This window comes from Daldinia caldariorum (assembly GCF_022478825.1).
Source record: "Daldinia caldariorum strain CBS 122874 unplaced genomic scaffold F4812scaffold_2, whole genome shotgun sequence".
NCBI lineage: Eukaryota > Fungi > Ascomycota > Sordariomycetes > Xylariales > Hypoxylaceae > Daldinia > Daldinia caldariorum.
In genome coordinates, this window is record NW_025953038.1 from 3,177,997 (window position 1) to 3,196,072 (window position 18,076).

At 48.7% G+C, this 18,076-nt stretch overlaps 7 protein-coding genes across 7 annotated transcripts; 4 read left to right on the forward strand and 3 right to left on the reverse strand.

Moving 5' to 3' along the window:
• The first annotated feature begins 660 nt into the window (after nt 1-660).
• Nucleotides 661-3,207, forward strand: F4812DRAFT_198982 (DNA/RNA polymerase). Its single transcript, XM_047930210.1, has 2 exons — nt 661-1,137; nt 1,222-3,207. The coding sequence occupies exons 1-2, from the start codon at nt 1,048-1,050 to the stop codon at nt 3,166-3,168; spliced, it is 2,037 nt and encodes a 678-aa protein (XP_047794230.1). The 5' UTR covers nt 661-1,047; the 3' UTR covers nt 3,169-3,207.
• Nucleotides 3,208-3,593: 386 nt separating this feature from the next.
• Nucleotides 3,594-5,562, reverse strand: F4812DRAFT_199145 (uncharacterized protein). Its single transcript, XM_047930211.1, has 2 exons — nt 5,205-5,562; nt 3,594-5,141 (listed from the first exon to the last, which is right to left on the reverse strand). The coding sequence occupies exons 1-2, from the start codon at nt 5,275-5,277 to the stop codon at nt 3,775-3,777; spliced, it is 1,440 nt and encodes a 479-aa protein (XP_047794231.1). The 5' UTR covers nt 5,278-5,562; the 3' UTR covers nt 3,594-3,774.
• A 2,715-nt stretch (nt 5,563-8,277) lies between these two features.
• F4812DRAFT_467804 (uncharacterized protein) lies at nt 8,278-10,485 on the forward strand (the record flags this gene model as incomplete). The annotated part of the gene is made up of 3 exons (XM_047938704.1): nt 8,278-8,690; nt 8,870-9,128; nt 9,188-10,485. 3 exons carry the CDS (start codon nt 8,278-8,280, stop codon nt 10,025-10,027), a joined length of 1,512 nt encoding a protein of 503 aa, XP_047794232.1. The 3' UTR covers nt 10,028-10,485.
• A 498-nt stretch (nt 10,486-10,983) lies between these two features.
• Nucleotides 10,984-12,530, reverse strand: F4812DRAFT_416017 (uncharacterized protein). The gene is made up of 2 exons (XM_047933024.1): nt 12,208-12,530; nt 10,984-12,134 (listed from the first exon to the last, which is right to left on the reverse strand). The coding sequence occupies exons 1-2, from the start codon at nt 12,359-12,361 to the stop codon at nt 11,176-11,178; spliced, it is 1,113 nt and encodes a 370-aa protein (XP_047794233.1). The 5' UTR covers nt 12,362-12,530; the 3' UTR covers nt 10,984-11,175.
• A 173-nt stretch (nt 12,531-12,703) lies between these two features.
• On the forward strand, nt 12,704-15,220 carry F4812DRAFT_416018 (uncharacterized protein). The gene has a single exon (XM_047933025.1). The coding sequence runs from the start codon at nt 12,794-12,796 to the stop codon at nt 15,065-15,067; it is 2,274 nt and encodes a 757-aa protein (XP_047794234.1). The 5' UTR covers nt 12,704-12,793; the 3' UTR covers nt 15,068-15,220.
• A 222-nt stretch (nt 15,221-15,442) lies between these two features.
• On the reverse strand, nt 15,443-16,481 carry F4812DRAFT_416020 (uncharacterized protein). The gene is made up of 2 exons (XM_047933026.1): nt 15,823-16,481; nt 15,443-15,617 (listed from the first exon to the last, which is right to left on the reverse strand). The coding sequence occupies exon 1, from the start codon at nt 16,335-16,337 to the stop codon at nt 15,957-15,959; it is 381 nt and encodes a 126-aa protein (XP_047794235.1). The 5' UTR covers nt 16,338-16,481; the 3' UTR covers nt 15,443-15,617; nt 15,823-15,956.
• F4812DRAFT_199245 (phosphatase inhibitor-domain-containing protein) lies at nt 16,353-17,298 on the forward strand. The gene is made up of 2 exons (XM_047930212.1): nt 16,353-16,712; nt 16,811-17,298. Exons 1-2 carry the CDS (start codon nt 16,484-16,486, stop codon nt 17,173-17,175), a joined length of 594 nt encoding a protein of 197 aa, XP_047794236.1. The 5' UTR covers nt 16,353-16,483; the 3' UTR covers nt 17,176-17,298.
• Nucleotides 17,299-18,076: the final 778 nt, after the last annotated feature.

An 18,076-nucleotide genomic window follows, 5' to 3' on the forward strand; every position in this document is an offset into this window, starting at 1 on the left:
TCAATAGATCCAATAGTATATTCGATACATAGTCGATTAGACTTTTTCACATATGTGCTGAGAAGAGCAGGTGACTTCACATCGGATTTAAAGGATGCTACCCTTTTCGGAAGAGAATCGTTGGTCCTTGCCAATCTCCTGATTGCACAAGCCACGTTCCTACGAACCCATCGGTGTGGACTGGCAGTAATAATAGTAAACTCCCCGGAGAACAGAAATAAAGACGGAACAGGTAGCCGGTGATGATGGACATGTCTTCGGCACTTTTCCATCTCGGAACAATCTGGTTGTAACGCTAACCACCAACCTAGAAGGAGATCTTAAATCCTACATGGTTATTTATATAAAGAAACCCAAGCTTGTTTTGAAACATGGGCGATCTCTCTTGGGAAGTTTCTTCACTTCTCGAGTCGTATAAACCAGAACCTGTCGAAAAGAGAGGCTGGTAACCAGCCTCGTTACCTACCTCTTGGACTAGATGAAAGCATCGCGACGTAGGAACTTCCTATACAGGAATCCGGATGAGTACCGGAAAAGCCGTCTTAAACGAACCTGCAGGAAAACCAGCGAGGATAAAAGAGAAAAATAGAAACATAATGGATTAGGTATTGATATTCTAGAATATGACATTCAAGCATTCAGCAGCGATGGGGGATTATGGATGATGTGGATGTTGTGGGGAGGTTTGAAGGATCAAAATCTTTGATTTACATTTACTTCCAACTTGCTGAGCCACATTACTAAGTGACCAACATTACCTAAGGCAACTAACGCATTAGGAGGTACCTACCTCCAGCTCTCTATACGGTTCGTGGCTGATAGGATTCCCTAAACAAACGCCCCCCTTTTAAGCAACGCGGCACCTTTTAATTACTTACTACTTTCGTTGCAGACTCCAACTTTCAGGCCACACTTTATACAACACACTCGCTGTTAAGTAAAGGCGTGCTAAAGTAGTTTACGGATGGCCACGCGCCGCGCTACCGAGTAGACTTTTACAAGAATACACTTGTCGCGTGGTCGTTAGCTATCTAAAAATGGAACAAGATGAAGACATCAGCGCTGACGTCGGGAGGAGCCACGACGATCGTCGCCAGAGCCCCTAAGAGGAACGACGACCGCGTCATTCTGCACTTTGTAGGCCAGATTTGTTTTTTCTAGAAACCGACCTACTTACTACTTACTACTTACTACTTACCTACTAACAACAATGACGCCCAGGATTACGATTGCTTCTACGCCAGCGTGCTCGAGAATGCAAACCCGGGCCTCAAGGGGCAGCCGCTGGGCGTCAAGCAGAAGAGCATTCTGGCGACGTGCAACTACACCGCCCGCGCCCGCGGCGTCAGGAAGCTGATGCCCATCTCGGACGCCCTCAAGATCTGCCCGGGTCTCGTGGTCCTGAGCGGCGAGGATCTGACGCCGTTCCGCGACGCCTCTAAGAGGCTGTGGTCCTTTCTAAGGAGCCACTCCTGGAGTGACCGTGTCGAGCGCCTGGGTCTCGACGAGGTCTTCCTCGACGTCTCCGACGTCATCGCGTATAACCAGGAGTTGCTGAACCGCAATGCCCTGCGAGATTCCTTCTTCCAGCTCTCGCGGCACGACCCCGAGAAGGGATTTGGTTTCGATGCCACGCGGTTCTGTGGGTGCGTGCAGCCAGCGATAGACCCGAAGGATTTGGTGCTCCTTCTGGATAATCCGCTTTGCGTCCGCCTGCTGCTCGCGTCCCACTTAGCGGGTTACTTGCGCCTTAAGCTAGAGGAAGATTTTGGGTATACTTCCAGCGGGGGCATCGCAATTAACAAGACCCTAGCGAAACTCGCCGGCAGCGTGAACAAGCCGCAGAACCAAACCACATTGCTTAGTTTACGCGATGACGATGTGCGGGACTTCATGGACGGCCACAAGCTGCGCCAGATCCCAGGAATTGGCTCTCGCACCGCGCAGCTGATTCAGGACCATGTCTTATCCATCAAGACAGAACCGGACCCGCGCGACCTAGAAATCGGCGCAAAGGTAACCGTGCGCGAAGTACGCCAGTGCCCATCCATGTCGGCCGACCTCCTCGAGCGGATCCTCGAGCGCCCCGGCGCAGAGCGCGGCGGCGGGGAAAAAATATGGAATCTTCTCCACGGCGTCGACGCCTCCGAGGTCAAAGAGGCAAGCGACGTACCCACTCAAATTAGTATCGAGGATACGTACATGGCGCGCCCGCTGAACACGCCCGTCGAGCTGATGAGGGAACTTCGTGCTCTCGCCACGTCTCTCGTCCGACGCATGCGCGTGGATCTCGCCGAAGCAGCTGATCCCGACCCCCTGGATCCTGCTTCGCAACAAGGTGAACAGCAGCAGCAACAACAGCAGCTCCGCTGGATCGCTTACCCCAAAACCCTCCGCCTATCCACAGTTCTGCGTCCCAAGCCTAACAACAACAGCAACAACACTACTTCTCCAACCCCCACGCCAGAGACCCTCACCCGACACTCCCGCAGCCAGCCGCTGCCGAGCTTCGCGCTGTCCCTCAGAGACGCGAGCGTCGAGGCCGTCGCCTCGCGGCTCGCGTCCGAGGCCCTGCTCCCGCTGTTCCGGCGACTGCACCCCGAGCGGCAGGGGTGGGGCCTGGTCCTCGTCAACGTGTGCGTGGCGAACATGGTCGCGGTCGCTAGGGCCGGCGCGGCAGCGGCGGCGGGGAGCGGCAAGGGCGCGCGGGATATCGGGCGCATGTTCCGCACGCAGGGGGACAAGCTGCGCGAGTGGACCGTGTACGATCGTACGCCCGTGGCAGCAGCAGCAGCAGGAGCAGCAGGAACAGCAGCGTCAGGCTTCGATACTACTGCTGCTGCTACTACCACTACTACGGCTTGTTCTTCTTCCTCTTCCTCTGCTGCGTGTGTAGCTGGTACCGATGAACACGTCATTGGAATCGAAGAGATAAAGAATGATAATGATAATGAGAAAGTGGTAGAGACCATAGAAGAACTAGTTGGGGAGGTAATAGAAGCAACCGACCCGGTAGACATCTCGATGGATGCGAACGGGGACGCGGAGGCTTGGGAGGAAGAGGAAGAAGAAGACGGGGACGAGTCCCTGCGGTGTCATCTCTGCGGACATATCATCCCGCTCTTTGCAATATCCGCTCACGAGAGGTTCCACAGCATTGACGACTGACGTATGCTGGTTGATCTCCAGCGTCTTGTTGCTCATCTAGAAGCTAGTTTGACCTAAGTGACATGTACCTAAGGTAGCTACCGATACCCCTTTTTAAATTTACCCAGATTCCCCCTTCCCCCCAATATACCGTCCATACAATATATCTCAAGTATCAAATTACTGTTTAAATTGTTCGGCAGCAGGAGGTGAGTAAGAGGTGTATATATATATGCATGCAAATCAACCGTAACCTCATATAGCATCCATCGTATTGTCGTCTCTTCCCTACAACCTGTCTCACAAGGCCGCAAAAGAAAACTCTGTCCCTGACGAAAAATCCAGTCTCTGTAAGTCCGGTCCGTACCTATGTAACGTAACAACTCCGGAGGTATCAAGAACCGAAGGGATGCGCCCAAACAAAGCTTAAATATAAAAAAAGGAAGGCAAAATACCGCCGGGACCGCAGTCAACCCCCCTTAAAAAAACTTTTTTCATTGCCCGGCTTCCCACATCCCCCCTCCCAAAAAGACCTGGCCAAGTTGAAACTCTGTCGTAATATCGAGATATTGTACCCTCGCTGTATTCATTAGGTAGTTCTTAAAGTGCGTGTGTGAAAACATCGAACTATAATCGCTCCAACTCTTCGTTACCCTTTAGCAGAGCTTCAAGCCACTCCCCCGCTATTGAAAGCATGGTACTCTTGCTGTAGCCACCTCCCCTTAGATTTGGAACGATCTCGCTAAGATCGTCAAATCCTTCTTTTATTGCACCTCTTCTTTTCTGTTCACTCTTAATGTGGTTTTCTCGTTTCTGAGCATCCGTAAGGTTTTCTCGCGGTGCTTTCCCTGCGCTTATAGTAGACTTCCTCCGCTTGCCGGGCGTCTCTTGGCCTGTTGAAGATGCATCCGAGGTTCCTCTTAAATCTGCCTTGGATTTGCGCTTCCTTGCCACAGACCTCGGCGGTATAGATGATAAATCTTCCATCTCTTCTTCAACTTCTTCCTTCGCTTTACTTTTGCTCTTTCGTCGTTTCGCAGGTGGGGCCTCCCGGCCGAGTTCTTCCTTGACGTGCCCATTCGTATTGTAATCACGTAATGGATTAAACGAACTTTCCCCGTTACCTAAAGGAGTTGGAGGTCTGGTAGTGGCCGCACTTTCACTGATCGAGAGGACCTTCAAGACGCCCATTCGCTTCTGTTCGAGCACCTCACTAGCCTCGTGTTCGGGCGGAATATAACCTTGAGCTCTCGCAAAACTCGAGTCGGAACCCCATTGTAATTCGGTGGTCTCGATCGACCGTTGGCTCGGTATTCCCTGAGGGGTTCCAAACATCATGTCCGTAAAGAGTGTATCAGCTTGATTAGGAAGTGCATGTCTTGATTGGGCAGGGCTATTCCGCTCGGGGCCAATGTGATTTCGGAGCGGTTGTCTTATTTGGTCGACGACAGTATTATGTTGGGAGGGCATAATAGGTGTGCGATTTATGCCATTGGCATTCGACGGGTATGCATTCTGATGGCCATGGTGAAGAGATGTGAGAACCGCGGCCACATCGGCGTGGGTGTTCTGCTCTATCGGTGTGTGTATCGGCGTGTGTATCGGCGTATGAGGAGCTGGCGTATTATGGTGTTGGAGATGTTGGAGTTGTAGAGGTGGTTGCGGTTGTGGAGGTGGTACTGGCGGCGGCATTATGCTGGGGGCGAAGGAGAACACATCTTGATACGTAGTCGAGGGCATTCCGTTCATGGAAGAAGTTGAGGGCTGCTGAGGCTGCTGCCCAAAAGATGTTGTATGGCCCAAGAAGGCCGGTGGAAGTTGACTTATCCATTGATCGCTAAAGTTCAGTCCTTCACCATACGAAGTAGAATACTGGTTAGACGTCATGTCCTCGAAGAAAAGATTTAGTAGTCTATTATCGTCGTTACTGAGTAAGGGATCTCCAGGAGGAGGCGTTGGAGCTCTAACAAATAAGAAATCTTCAGAAACATGATCTATGGAAGAGTTAGTTTGTTTAATAGCGGCTTAGTTGTATATAAACTCGACGAAAGACGTACAACCGAACGGCGCATTGCCGTCAGGCGGTTGCGAGGAACCCATTTCGGGACGTGGTATGCACGCGGCGCTCATGGGTGCTTTCGTGGTCAGTTTGTTCGCGAAACTGAGAGGTATACATATACGTTCGGGTCAAATTGTAGCAACAAAACTTTTGAAGAGAACCTTGATATGTAAGTCGTTGTCTTGTCTTATGTTCCAGTGGTACTCGTAATTTGTGACAGTCGTATCGAAGTTTACGAAGTAGTCGCCGCGGTGTAAATGTCGTGATATAATAGGTATTCGTAATATGAACATAGGAGCCGTAAGATGGTATAATTCGTGGAATACTAGGTGTTTCGGAGCGGGGAGATCGGATCGGTTTATCGCGACAAGGCTTGTTCAGTTGCAAAGCAGATCAATTGTCAAGAAAGGAAAACGTAGCGGAGTCGTCAAAGAAATCAAAAGCACATAGTCGGGATGGAATTATGTTTACATATCGGATCGTTCAAGCTTTTTTGGGGATGATCGACAATGCTCCATGGATACCTAAAGGTAGGTAGGTAGCCAGGTAGCATTAGTAGCATAGAGTGTAGAAGTGAAGGTTATGGGTTATGAGTTATGGTGGAGGAGGTATGTAGGTATTGTAGGTATTGTAGGTATGTACTATGTAAAAGGTATTTGGTTTGTGGAGACTCGAGCGCTAGTGATCTGATGCGGCCGAGTTAGCTTAATTTGGTCGCAACTTGTAAGTTAGTTTTAGTAAGTTATGTTGCAATTAAGTGAGAACGGGAAACGGGAAACAGGATGAAAGCTTGCATGTACCTGAGGTAGAGACAATAAACATATCCGATATACCTCTATAGTAGGTACATTAGATAGTATAAAACAAATCTTAAAAAAAGAAGGACGCTTAAAAACGTGGTGTAACACTAACAATTGGACGAAGAGGAAGGAATGACGACCAGGAAGTACCTAATTCAAGGACAACCACAGGTAGGTATTCATTGGAGTAAACCAAATAGGTACCTAACCTAAAGTAATCGATTAGAGAAACCACCATCACCATTCCTTTACTCCGCAGAGAAGTAGCATTCATCCACCTTTCTTCAAATTTTTTTTTCTTTCTTTCCACACTAAGCTAATATAAGGCATAGCACCCATGCTTCCATACACGCATAATACATTAATAGTACGGAATTAAGTACCGGTAATGAAATGAGATGAGGGGTAAGAGAGGAGAACTTGAAGGTATGAGTCTATCGATGATCTTATGTTCCGTCGGTCCACTGAAGTGTCACTTACAAAACTACAACAGTACCTAATTGCACTTACACTATTACAAGCAGACAGCAAATCTCAATTGGAGGTAATAGGTCGCGGTATGTTGCTCAAGTCTAAATTAGTGCCTCCGCGGTCAGCTCTAAGATTCTTCACGCTCCGCTCCGTTCTTGGAACCTACCTTTTCAAGATCCGGGATTGTCTTCAAACTGGTCTTCGATAACAAGTTAGGTACCTATTTAAAAGCAAGAACGGGATAAGTGATGTGTGCGTCATAGCCGAGGTGTTTACGATTTAGGTGATGTAGTGATAATTTCCCCTTCTAATGCAAGTTTTATGTTAGGTCCTTACTTAGGTACCTTCTAGGTAGATACGTCGCTACTTAGGTACCTGGATACTTGGGTTGTGCTTGACTCGAGAGCCTGCATTGCATGGACGTCTCTTGACTTCCATAACTTAAAAGTTATTCTTAGCTTGGCAGGGGAAACGCCCCGAGACTCAATCACATGTCAATCCTTTTTCTTCTACTCTACCTCCCTTCTAGGTAGCATTCATCATTGCATACAACGTTTATTAGATACGTCGAAATATTATGGCCTAAAAAAATACCAAGAATTTAATCCTGACGTCGCCGAGTCAAGTCAAGTTATTTTGCGTCAAAAAGAACAACTACCTACGTATGCAGGAAATTTTACTACAAGTCGATCCATCATCTAGTGTCCCTCATGGGTGAAAACCGGGGTTGCCTCCGACTGCGTTCAGTTGATTACGTCCGTATCATACCCTGTTCACAGACGTAGTAGAGTTATACCATACCGACCACCTTTGCAGCCTTTGCAGTACGGTAGCGTTGAACATCTCTCATATAACGAGTATACCTACCTAAGGTATTCATCGCATCGCTCGAGACACGCATTTTCTATTTAAATGCAGATATTCGGCCGAGATACAGTCTTGGTCGATCCTATTTCGTAGGTAGATCTTAGCCCCAAATTTCTAGGGTTCGTCCAGGACAAAAAAAATAAAAATATTCGGTGACCGATTTGGCTGCTAATAACCTGTGTTTCCTTAGGCCAACTTGTGTTCCTTTAATATACCTTACAGTTATTAGTTACCCATGATCACATTGGCTTGCACCACAGGTTACATGCATGTATAATGCGCATGAACTTCTTTCCAGTTTTAGGATCTGTTTGTGGCTCGGACAAGTCAAGATATTCCTACGCAGCTACGTCTCCAACAAGTTGATTTGGCCGTTGTTTTCATTTCTCGGGGTAGCATCCTTCGGCTGAATCGCCAAAAGAGACCAGCGAACCAAACTTTCACTTACGTAGCAGCGTACGCTGTGCGGTATAGTGCCTCATGATCGGTTTTCAAATATTATTATGCTTATTCGGCACGCATAGCTTTCGCATTCCCTCGTCAGACCCGGTTCCCGGGCTACTTAACCACGCCAATCTTAGGTGTTGTATTGTACCAGTCTGGTATTGTACGATACTTAGGTAGGTAGATATCAACTACCTAAGATCTTAGCAAGGCCCATCTCCGGGAGCTACGTTCAGATCTAACACCCGGACGCGGAACCACAAATCCCCTTTCCAACGTATTGTATTGTACTAAGTCCGAAAAACAAAAACCTTGCCATTTGAATTTATTCAAAGTTAGCGGCGTATATCAACAATTCCCAGAAACTCACCCGATTTATTCAGTCCATTCTTTTCATGCATTATTTACAAGTATAACCCGATACCACAACTTCCTCCGCAAGTCGCGGGTGTCGCGTAATTTAACGCGTTAGCTGTGAACGTTATAGCGATGACATCGCCTTTGCTTCCACCGAGAAGCCGAAAGAGGTTGGATGAATCTATACCACCCATCATAAGACCTCTTATTCGGGCCTATGTCTTAGGCTACGCTTCTACCGTTACACCAAGGCTCCTCACGTTGATTCTCAAGCATGTAACTAGAAGCCGGAGGGACAAGGGTGCTGTCATTGTCACGCAGCCCCACGACTCCTTCATTTCATCCCTGCAACGTATCGTTCGTGGGGGGCTAGAACTTCAAAGATTTCCAACTTTCTGTGCAGCACTCGTAGGCGGAACTACGCTACTAGAGGCAAGATCTCCCATGATTACCCTATATATGCTCGATGCTCGATTCGAAACGTATAGTCGGTGCTACCCCGAGAGCGTAAAGCTAACATACCTATCTATTGAAGGTTTTGCTGAGTAGGCTCTTAAGTTGTCTCCGGAATGGCCAACTTTCAATCGTGACCCAGAAAAGGCAAGTCCGAAATTCCATAACAACTTTGAATGTTTCCTTGGGAAAGCTTGGCATTAGTATGCTATCTTGGCGATATCCCAACCTATCATCGCTTGAGATGCTCGACTAACTTTTATTCCGACAGGCTTGCGAGTTGGTTGTCGACTTTCATTGCAGCCTGGCTCAGTCTCAGGCTACTGCAGTCAAAGAAGAGCGATGGTTTCTCAAAGACGGTCACTGTCGATTCAGACGACCCGCAATGCGCCAAGCAGGAAACGGTGCATTATGCTGGACGAACTTTAGACCTGACCTTGTTCGCCGTAACCAGAGCTCTTGATGTGATTGTCAGTGAGGTATGGACCCGGAGAGGACAGCGTAGGGTCACCACCGGCAAATGGACCTGGGTATGAAATGAATCTGCTGTCAAGTAGACAAAGGCTTTCACGGCTAACTGTTTTTTTAGGCCGAGTCCTTGGTATCTAAGTTGGCTGACCCTACTATCTTCGCCACGTCTTCCGCCCTTATCATGTGGGCATGGTTTTACTATCCTTCGCAGCTACCCAAGGCATATACAAAATGGATTAGCTCGGCCGCGGCGATAGACTTACGCCTTATTGAAGCACTCAAGCGTTGCCGCAACGGGGAGCTCCGATACGGCGAGGAGACGGGTCAAGCGCCGCTGCTCCAATCGATGTGTGAGGACTACAGATGGCCACTGGCGTGGGGCGATCCCGTCCAATCCATCCCATTTCCGTGCCACCTGGTGCACATGCGTTACGGGGTGTCCTGCGAATACAACGCTCTGTCGCGATTCTTCCGATCTTTCAAGTGGGCCATGACTACGTATCTACCCCTGAACCTGCTAGCCAGGAAGAAAAACCTCAAGGGAGTTAAAATGGCGTTCCTGTCCGCAGCACGCTCCTCGTCGTTCCTAGCCACGTTCATCGCCCTTTTCTACTACGGCGTGTGTCTGGCGCGGACGAGGCTCGGCCCGCACGTCGTCGGGAAGGACACGAGATCCAGACAGACTATCGACCAGGGCCTGTGCATCGGCGTCGGCTGTTTCCTATGCGGATGGAGCGTCCTTGTGGAGAAGGCGGCGCGCAGGAAAGAGCTGGCGCTCTTCGTCGCGCCCAGGGCTATGGCGACGCTTCTGCCTAGACGATACTCCCTCGACAAGCAATGGAGGGAGACGTTCGTGTTCGCCTTTAGCACGGCGGTGGTGTTTACTTGCGTTAAAGAGAATCGGGGAAGGGTCCGCGGTATGTTCGGTAGGCTTCTGGGAGCTGTTTTGGAACCGTAGATATACCCAGGCACTTGGCTGCTTTTCTTCTTCCGTCCAAGTCAGACATTTATTTATATGTCTGACCTTTGGAATACACCCCCCCTTTGTGTTTTACTGATCTACCCCTGATGTTCTACTATAATCCGGCCGAAGAAGCGGTGCGTTTTTAAAGAGATGTTGCATTTAGACAAGGGTGGGAAGGGCATCAAGCGGGATATACAAATAGGGGTTTGAAAAGGGAGTGTTGAATGGTGCATTCCGAGGTAATGTAAATACCATAATTGTGTTTAGTTAATCATGTCTGGATAGGAGATTCGCTGGGAGGAGTGATCGTCGGAAGAGAGAAGAGGAGAGGAGATGAGAGGAGAGAGGAGAGGAGATGAGAGGAGATGAGAAAGCAATCGAGCTGGGCTTGTCATTGTTTATATATAATAACTAATGATTAATGAAGGACTTTGAAGTCTATAAAGCCTGACTATGTCGACCATCCCCTTGAATTAGTTGATCACTCACTCTTAATTTGTGCAAATTAAATTAGGTCCCTGAGATGTAGGGCGTCTGTCTATATTGGACACTGGTACGGGTACGGTTATAAATGAGAAAGAAAGAGAGCAAAAGCGGTGAACTGCGAGCGCGGAAAATACTTTAGCATCTACTACTGGGTTTATAGAAAGGTCGTGATTGCTTGGTTGGAATATATAAGGTATGTATATATAACCTTCGTTCTTGATATGCCGATTTGGAACTCGAATTGTACTTGGCTGTCCTTCTAGTGGGTGTCATAGATGTGACCATATAATATGTAGCTACCTACCTGATGTGTACTTGATGCAATATCTACCTCAAGTAAGCTCAAAAGCCGTAGCCTCGACGCAGATAACAAACAGAATACCTTAGGTAGGTACGTACGTAAGGTTAGTAGGTGCTATAACAAACCATTCAATATCACTTCGATGTCCTTTGAACCACACATATCATGCATGCATCATATTATATTACTTCCCGCCGCGCAAATACGCGCAGTTCTATCAACCAACTACAGTACCTAACCTATCGTATAATTCATCCACGCCCTCTATTAACAGCAAAACAACCTGCTTTAGACTCCCTCCATACCTACCTAACCTAGGTAGGTACCTAAGATATAGATAAGTAGGTAGGTATTCTCACGACCTCAACCACGCACACACTCCCAGCACAAACACGCAAACCAGCGCATCGCCCCGCACCGTACTCAGCATCTGTCCGTACCGCAGCGCGTGCTGGACGTACGTCCTCGCGCGCCCCGGCAAGAACCCGCTCGCGGTCCACATCCAGCCTTTCGCGGCCCCGTGCCCCTTCCCCTTGTCCAGGAAGTACCGCGTCGTCAGCAGCAGCGCCTCGACCGACGCGAACACGACGAAGAAATACGCCCGCGCGCGCTCCACGCTGTCCTGCTCCGTGCTTTCCGAGGTTTTGCCCCGGCGGCTGGCGATGGCCGAGTGCTCCCGCTCCGTGAGCGTGCCCGAGAAGGTCGTCGACAGCGCTACGTACAGGCCTAGGCCGAGCGCGAATATCGCGTGCAGGATGCGCCAGAGGTTGGCGCTCTTGTCGGCGGCGACTTGTTGCGCTTGTTGCATGGGACTCGGCCCTGCGGTACCGTTGCCGTTGGTGTTCATGCCGCCTAGGCCGCCGAGGAGGCCCTCCATAGGTGTCCCGGCGAAGGGGTTGTCGCCTGCGCCTGCGCCTGCGCCGCCAGGCATGCCGCCGGACATGAGCTGCGAGAGCATCTTCATCATCGGGTCATCCTCCATGCCCTCCGCGCCGGGGACCGGTGGCAACGGCCCGTTGGTAAGCGGGTTCCGGCCGGGCTGCGGTGGGGTGGTGTTGGTGGCATTACCGGCGGAGGACTGGCGATCGAGGCCGAGGATCAGCTGCCGCAGCTGGGCTTCGGAGATATCGTTGGGTGGCGTGGCGCCGGGTGGTAAGCGAGCGGTGGTGCTCGGCTCGTAGTAGTGCTGTGATATGTCGACTTCATCTGGGTCTCCATGTTGTTCCGATGCCTGGGTAGGTTTCGTGGTTGGGGTTGATGTGGTTGATGTTCTTTGTGGCGTACTTGTTTCTGACGATGGTTGAGGTACTGGGTCTATATATATATATATATATATACGCTGATTAGACCATTGATTATCAAATCAGAAGAAATAGAGAGAACTTACCTCGTTGTATACCTCCCCCCAGTCCTGTGATCTTATTTAATCGTGCTGCACCTCCAGCTTTGATCTTAGCCTCGCGGCGTTCTTTACGTAGGCGTGCTTGCTCTGCAGCTCGCTGTGCCGCTGGATCTTCTGTAACTTGAGGACCTTCTGTCATTGTTGAGGCGATACTTGGAGTGTTTGATGTGAACAGATTGAACAGATTGACAGATAAAAGCAGGATAGCTATTGCGCGATGAAAGATAAAGATGTAAAAGAAAGGTGTAAGAACGAGCTGAGTTGTACAACATATAAAAAGTAGAAAAGTATACCTAGGTACTATGTAGAAAGAAGGACAGCTGGATCCAAATAACTGACGTAGCAGCTGACACATGTACTTTGTACTTGACACTTTTTTATTCCATCGCTTTATCGATAATCTTATCGCTCGTGGTAACAGGGATTAAAGGGTCCAGGGATTCTTTTTTAGCTTTGAACGTCACTGGCTTATTGCGACCAAGAAATTTCTAAAAGATTTTGGTGTTCAACTTTTTTTTAAACTTATGTACTTCTTACATGCTATTCTTCTCTTTTCCCATTTCACGATAAGATGCACCGCGCCTTGTCGTCAAGATGGTTAAATACTGCACTTAATATCGCAGAACACCCAAGAAGAGTTGAACTGCCTCTATTCTTGTGCCCCTCTATCAACCCCGCCTATTATTCCCAGAGAGTTGGCGCAGTCGCATCGGCTTCTCGAGTGCGGCCTTCACGATGGAGGGTACAACATCGTTGCTTGCACATGCAAGCTGATGCGCCTGCAGAGGGCGCACCACTTTCAGAAGACGGCCCTCAGAAGATTCGTCCCGTTCAAAAACTACCAAGCCAATGTCGAGGCTGTGGCGCCTTTTCGCAAACTACATTTCCAGACCAACCTGGATACTTTGATCTGAGTCGCAAGGCCGTTCAAAACTACCTTAACCCCCAGCTTGTGAACCGTGCTCGACGCGAGGACCAAGTATACGAAGAAGTGCTCAAGAATCTTGATCACGAGGAGCTGAAGAGGAAAGGTGTTGATGTAGAGGCGCTTGCGCTAAGTTTAGTTCCTCCGGAGGCATACCAGCGACCACCTCCAAAGGTCCCCCTATGCGATCGATGCCATGGGTTATTGCATAACCATAATGGGGAGTCGATATATCACCCTTCAATAGAATCTATCAGGGATACCATCCTTGAATCTCCGTACAAATACAATCACGTCTATCATGTGCTCGATGCCGCCGACTTTCCTATGTCACTACTACCCCAACTTTCACAATTCCTCGAGACCATGCCTCTGAGAACCAAGAACCGACGTTCCAGGGCAGGAAGGTTCTACGGTGACCAGAAGATGGAGCTGAGTTTCGTGATAACCAGATGCGATCTACTCGCGCCGACCAAAGATCAGGTAGACAGGCTGTTTCCGTACTTGCAGGAGGTGCTTCGGGAGGCTCTTGGGCGCACGGGACGTAATGTGCGTCTAGGTAATCTAATCGCCCTCAGTGCAAAACGGAGTTGGTGGACCAATGATCTGAAAGAAGAGATATGGCACCGGGGAGGTGCTGGTTGGATGGTCGGCAAGGCAAACGTTGGCAAGAGTCAACTGTTTGAGGCTGTCTTTCCCAAGGGTAGAATGGACTCTGCTCCATCAGGACATCAAATTACAGTTAACATGCAAACGAAAACGCCAAAGCGGAAGGCCGAGACCCGGCCAAAAGTAGAAGAGGAAGACTTGGAAGCTCAGGTGATAGAGGATTTGGACGAAGAAGACTTTGACGAATATTCCCTTCTACCACCCGCGATCAAGGAGACAAACTACCCAGAAATGCCGCTAGTTTCAGACCTGCCTGGGACGACAGCGTCGCCGATCCGAATTCCATTCGGCAACGGCCGAGGAGAGCTGATCGACCTTCCTGGTTTAGAACGCACTGGCCTTGAGAAGTATGTCAGGGATGAGCATCGCTTATCTTTGGTTATGCGCTCTCGGATCGTACCAGAACAAATGACGCTCACGCCAGGTCGATCCTTATTGATTGGTGGTTTTATCCGTATTACGCCGAGAGATCCAGCGCCAGTTGTGTTAACGTATGCATTCACGCCGATCGAAGCACACGTCACAAGAACGGAGAAGGCGATTGAGATCCAGAGCCAGACAAGCGAACTCAAAGTTGAAAATATAGCAGTACCAGGGACGGGCGAGAAGACGAAGCTCGCGGGTTCATTCGAGCTCAAGTGGGACGTGACGAAGCAACGAACTGGGCCTTTAATGAGGAGAGATGCCATCAATCTAAGTATAGACAGGCTACCATATAGAGTGTTGTCTACCGACATCCTAATTGAGGGTGTCGGATGGGTTGAGGTTACCGCCCAAGTGCGCACGAAGGATCTCTTCAAGAAAAAAACCAGCGATCCCCTGAAAGAATGGGACACGACGCCTATTGAGGAAATCCAGGAAAAGAAGGAAGAGGAAAAAGAGAAGAAAGAAGAGAAAAAGGAAGAGAAAAGGGAGCTTTCTGCATTGGAAAGGCTAGAGGCTCTCGTTGAGGATCCTAAAAAGAAGCGACGCCCTCCCCCCCCTCCTCCTCCCTCTGTTGAAGAGCAAGGCGAGGATGTGGAATTAAACTGGCCTATCGTGGACGTGTACAGTCCCGAGGGCAAGTTTATCTCTTATCGTCGACCTATGAACGGGTGGATATTAAATAAGCCAAAGGTTACCAAGGCACAGAAGAGGAAGAGGCCTCGGAGGAGTATGAAGGGTATGAAGAAACTTGAGAAGAAGCGGAAGCGGGAGAGAGAAGCTGCTGCTGCTGCCGCTGGTGGTGGTGGTGGTGGTGCTTCATTTTAACACGATCGAAGCTCACTCTTAACTATTACGACTGTAAAATACGAAGTATATAAATAAGTAAATATGTGTTAGTTATATAGAATTAAACTATGTAAATCATGTACCATACGTGTATTAAATAAATAGAAAGGAGGTGGTAGCTTTGGAGAATACAACTGTTTCTCATGTGAAATTGAACTTTTGATCTTTAGGTCTTTAAAACAATTAAGATGGATTGGACCCTGAACCGGACTGCCGGGTTAAGGGTGTTGTAGGTAGTGCTTTGATGAGTAAGCCAATAAACCGTATATGTTAGGTAGTGTAATAAGTAATAGGTAAGGGTGCTATGACGCGGGGCAGTGGTGGGGCGATACTTTGACGATAACAACCTGATTATTTTTTTTGCTCCCCCGTCCAATTTTCCCCAATCTTCCCCATGACTTGGGATCAGTTCCATTGTCTAGGAGCTTCAAGACTGGAATGTAACATTTACTATAAAAACTGAGGTTAGACGAAAGCTTAAGGCGGGACACCCTAAATAATCTAATTATCGCCAAATTCAATCTTTGCTGTTAGTGGTTAACCCTTTTTTCGTCAGCTTGCCCTTTTCTCAGTCTCATGCTTCTAAAACAAATTCCGAGACAAGAAAAAAGAGCGGGAGAAATAAAAGAGAGAAAGTGACGGAGGGGCGAAAAAACAAATTAATACGAAACTTCTGTGTTGGAGATTTCTGAAATCCGTATCTAATTCTTACACCTAATAATCGCTCATTCCAGAAAATCGCAAACCCAACCAACTCACTTACAAAAACGCGCATATCCCTCCAGGAATCCAGAACGCTACGGACGGAATAACAAACCTACAAACATACAAACACCATAAAAGCCGAAGAATTAGAATCCCTAGAATATTATCGACCACGGGTGAAGCCGAGGAAGAAGGTAAAAAAAACTATAAAAAAAAAAAAAAAAAAACTGTTGATCCTTCGATAACCCTCGACCGTTCCAAGGCCTACACGTATGCATACATAGACGATCGTTACTCCTCTCCACCGGCAGGGACCAGCAGGGACCAGCAAGGCCTGGCAAGTACCAGCAAGTACCACCAGCAGCAACATTACGCCGCAGGTAACGTAGCGGGAACACGGATTCAGTATACCGTTTACCATCATCCATCTTATTCGACGTATTTCCCTCATCCTCGGATGGTAAGGGAGAGAGAAAGAGAGAGGAAGAGCAGTAAATACCCGGGAAACGATTCGTAGAAGTTCTCCTTGCTCTGCCTTTAACATATCTTATCTTTCACCAATTCGACCCCTTTATTTTATTCATTATTATCACTTCCGTTTTCCCCATCCCGTTCCACTCTCAGTGTTACTTTATACGTACACGTACACATACACATACATAAGAAAACCGTAAAAAAAAAAAAAAAACAATGTCCGCGCAAAATCCTCAGCGCCAGCGCGATCGCCCGCAGGGCTCTCAAATCCAAGTTCAGACGGAAGCGCCCACCGGCTCCGGAACCCAGACCGGCACCCAGACCCCCGAGCCCGCAGCCCCCGCCATCCTGCGTCTGCGCGGCGCGTATCCGGCCTCCGATCACCGCGTCCAGTGGGCCGAGTCCGTAGTAGATAACGAGGGGCTCGGACGGAAACGATCAAAAGGTACCTAAATATTCATATTCATATATATATCCCTCAAACCCCTCGACCTCCGTAACCCCTTCATTTCTTGATTTCTAACGCGTGGCGAATAACAATAGTATGCTGCATATATCACCCGCCAAGCCAAGTGGGCGAATCCTCCGACGAGTCCTCGTCAGACGACGACTCTTCCTCGTCGTCGGATTCGGACTCGGATGGCGGTGTATCGGACGACCCTCGAGAAAGGGCGTTAGCAGCGCGGCGACGCCAACAGCACAATCGCAAGCATAACCACGACCATGATCACGACCACGACCACGACCACAGCCGCAGAAATGGAGGCGGGGGACCCCAGCGCAGGCGCAGGCCGAGTCCTAACGCTTACGAGCGCCAACCCAAACCTAAGCCCAGACCTAACCCGGGTGGCGACGGGCAGAATCCAGGTGGACGGGGAAATCCCGGTGCTGGGGGCGGGACCCGATGAGCGGAGGATTCCAACTTTACATACCTAGGAACCAGCTCTCTCTCTCGCTCACTCAAGACGGTGGCTGGCTACCTAAGGTAATACTTAGGCCGCTCGCGTATTACTTATGCACCTACCTACTTACCTACCCACTTACCTACATACCTAAATAAATAAATGATTGCTCTAGCCCGATAAACCTAGAGAAGAATCTGCAAAGGCAGGGAAAGACGACGCCACGCCGGCTGTGAGGGATACGGAATGGAATGAGGCGAAACGGCATACGAGAATTCCGGATATTGCAATCCTGTAAGGGGGAGGGGGACGAGGGAGGGATGGTGGGGCGTAAAAAAGGGGAGAGAGAAATAGGTATAACGTTCTCGTTGGGATACAATCAATCAATCATCAGATCAGTCTCCGGTCAAATCTAATGCGAAGGAAAAAGACAGGGAAAAAAAAAGAAGAATGAATGAGGTACGCTAAAAGAGTTACTACTAACTAACTACTATTGCTGCTAAGGAGGGGGAAGGGGGGAGGAGTTCGGGGCACACAGAGATATGTCTGCTAGTCAAAAAGTATACCCACATCGCAGAAAAAGGGGGAGGCGGAGGAGGAGGACACATGGCGCCGAAACAGCGAACACAAGCACAAGCAGCTCCCGTTCCAGAATAACCAGTCAAGATAAGAAATAAATCAAGTTGAACGACATGAAAAATTATAATCTAGTTGAGTACCTGGTACCTAAGGTACCGTATTTTTCGTGCAGCATCTCGTGCCATGTACAATGCAATAATACTATGCCATTCACTTCACTTCACCATATACTGCCAAAAAAAAAAAAAAAAAAAAAAAAAAAAAAAAAAAAAAAAAAAGAGGTTTACTGAGATAGGGTGGGTGTTGTGGGGTTGGGTTGTGTGTGGGT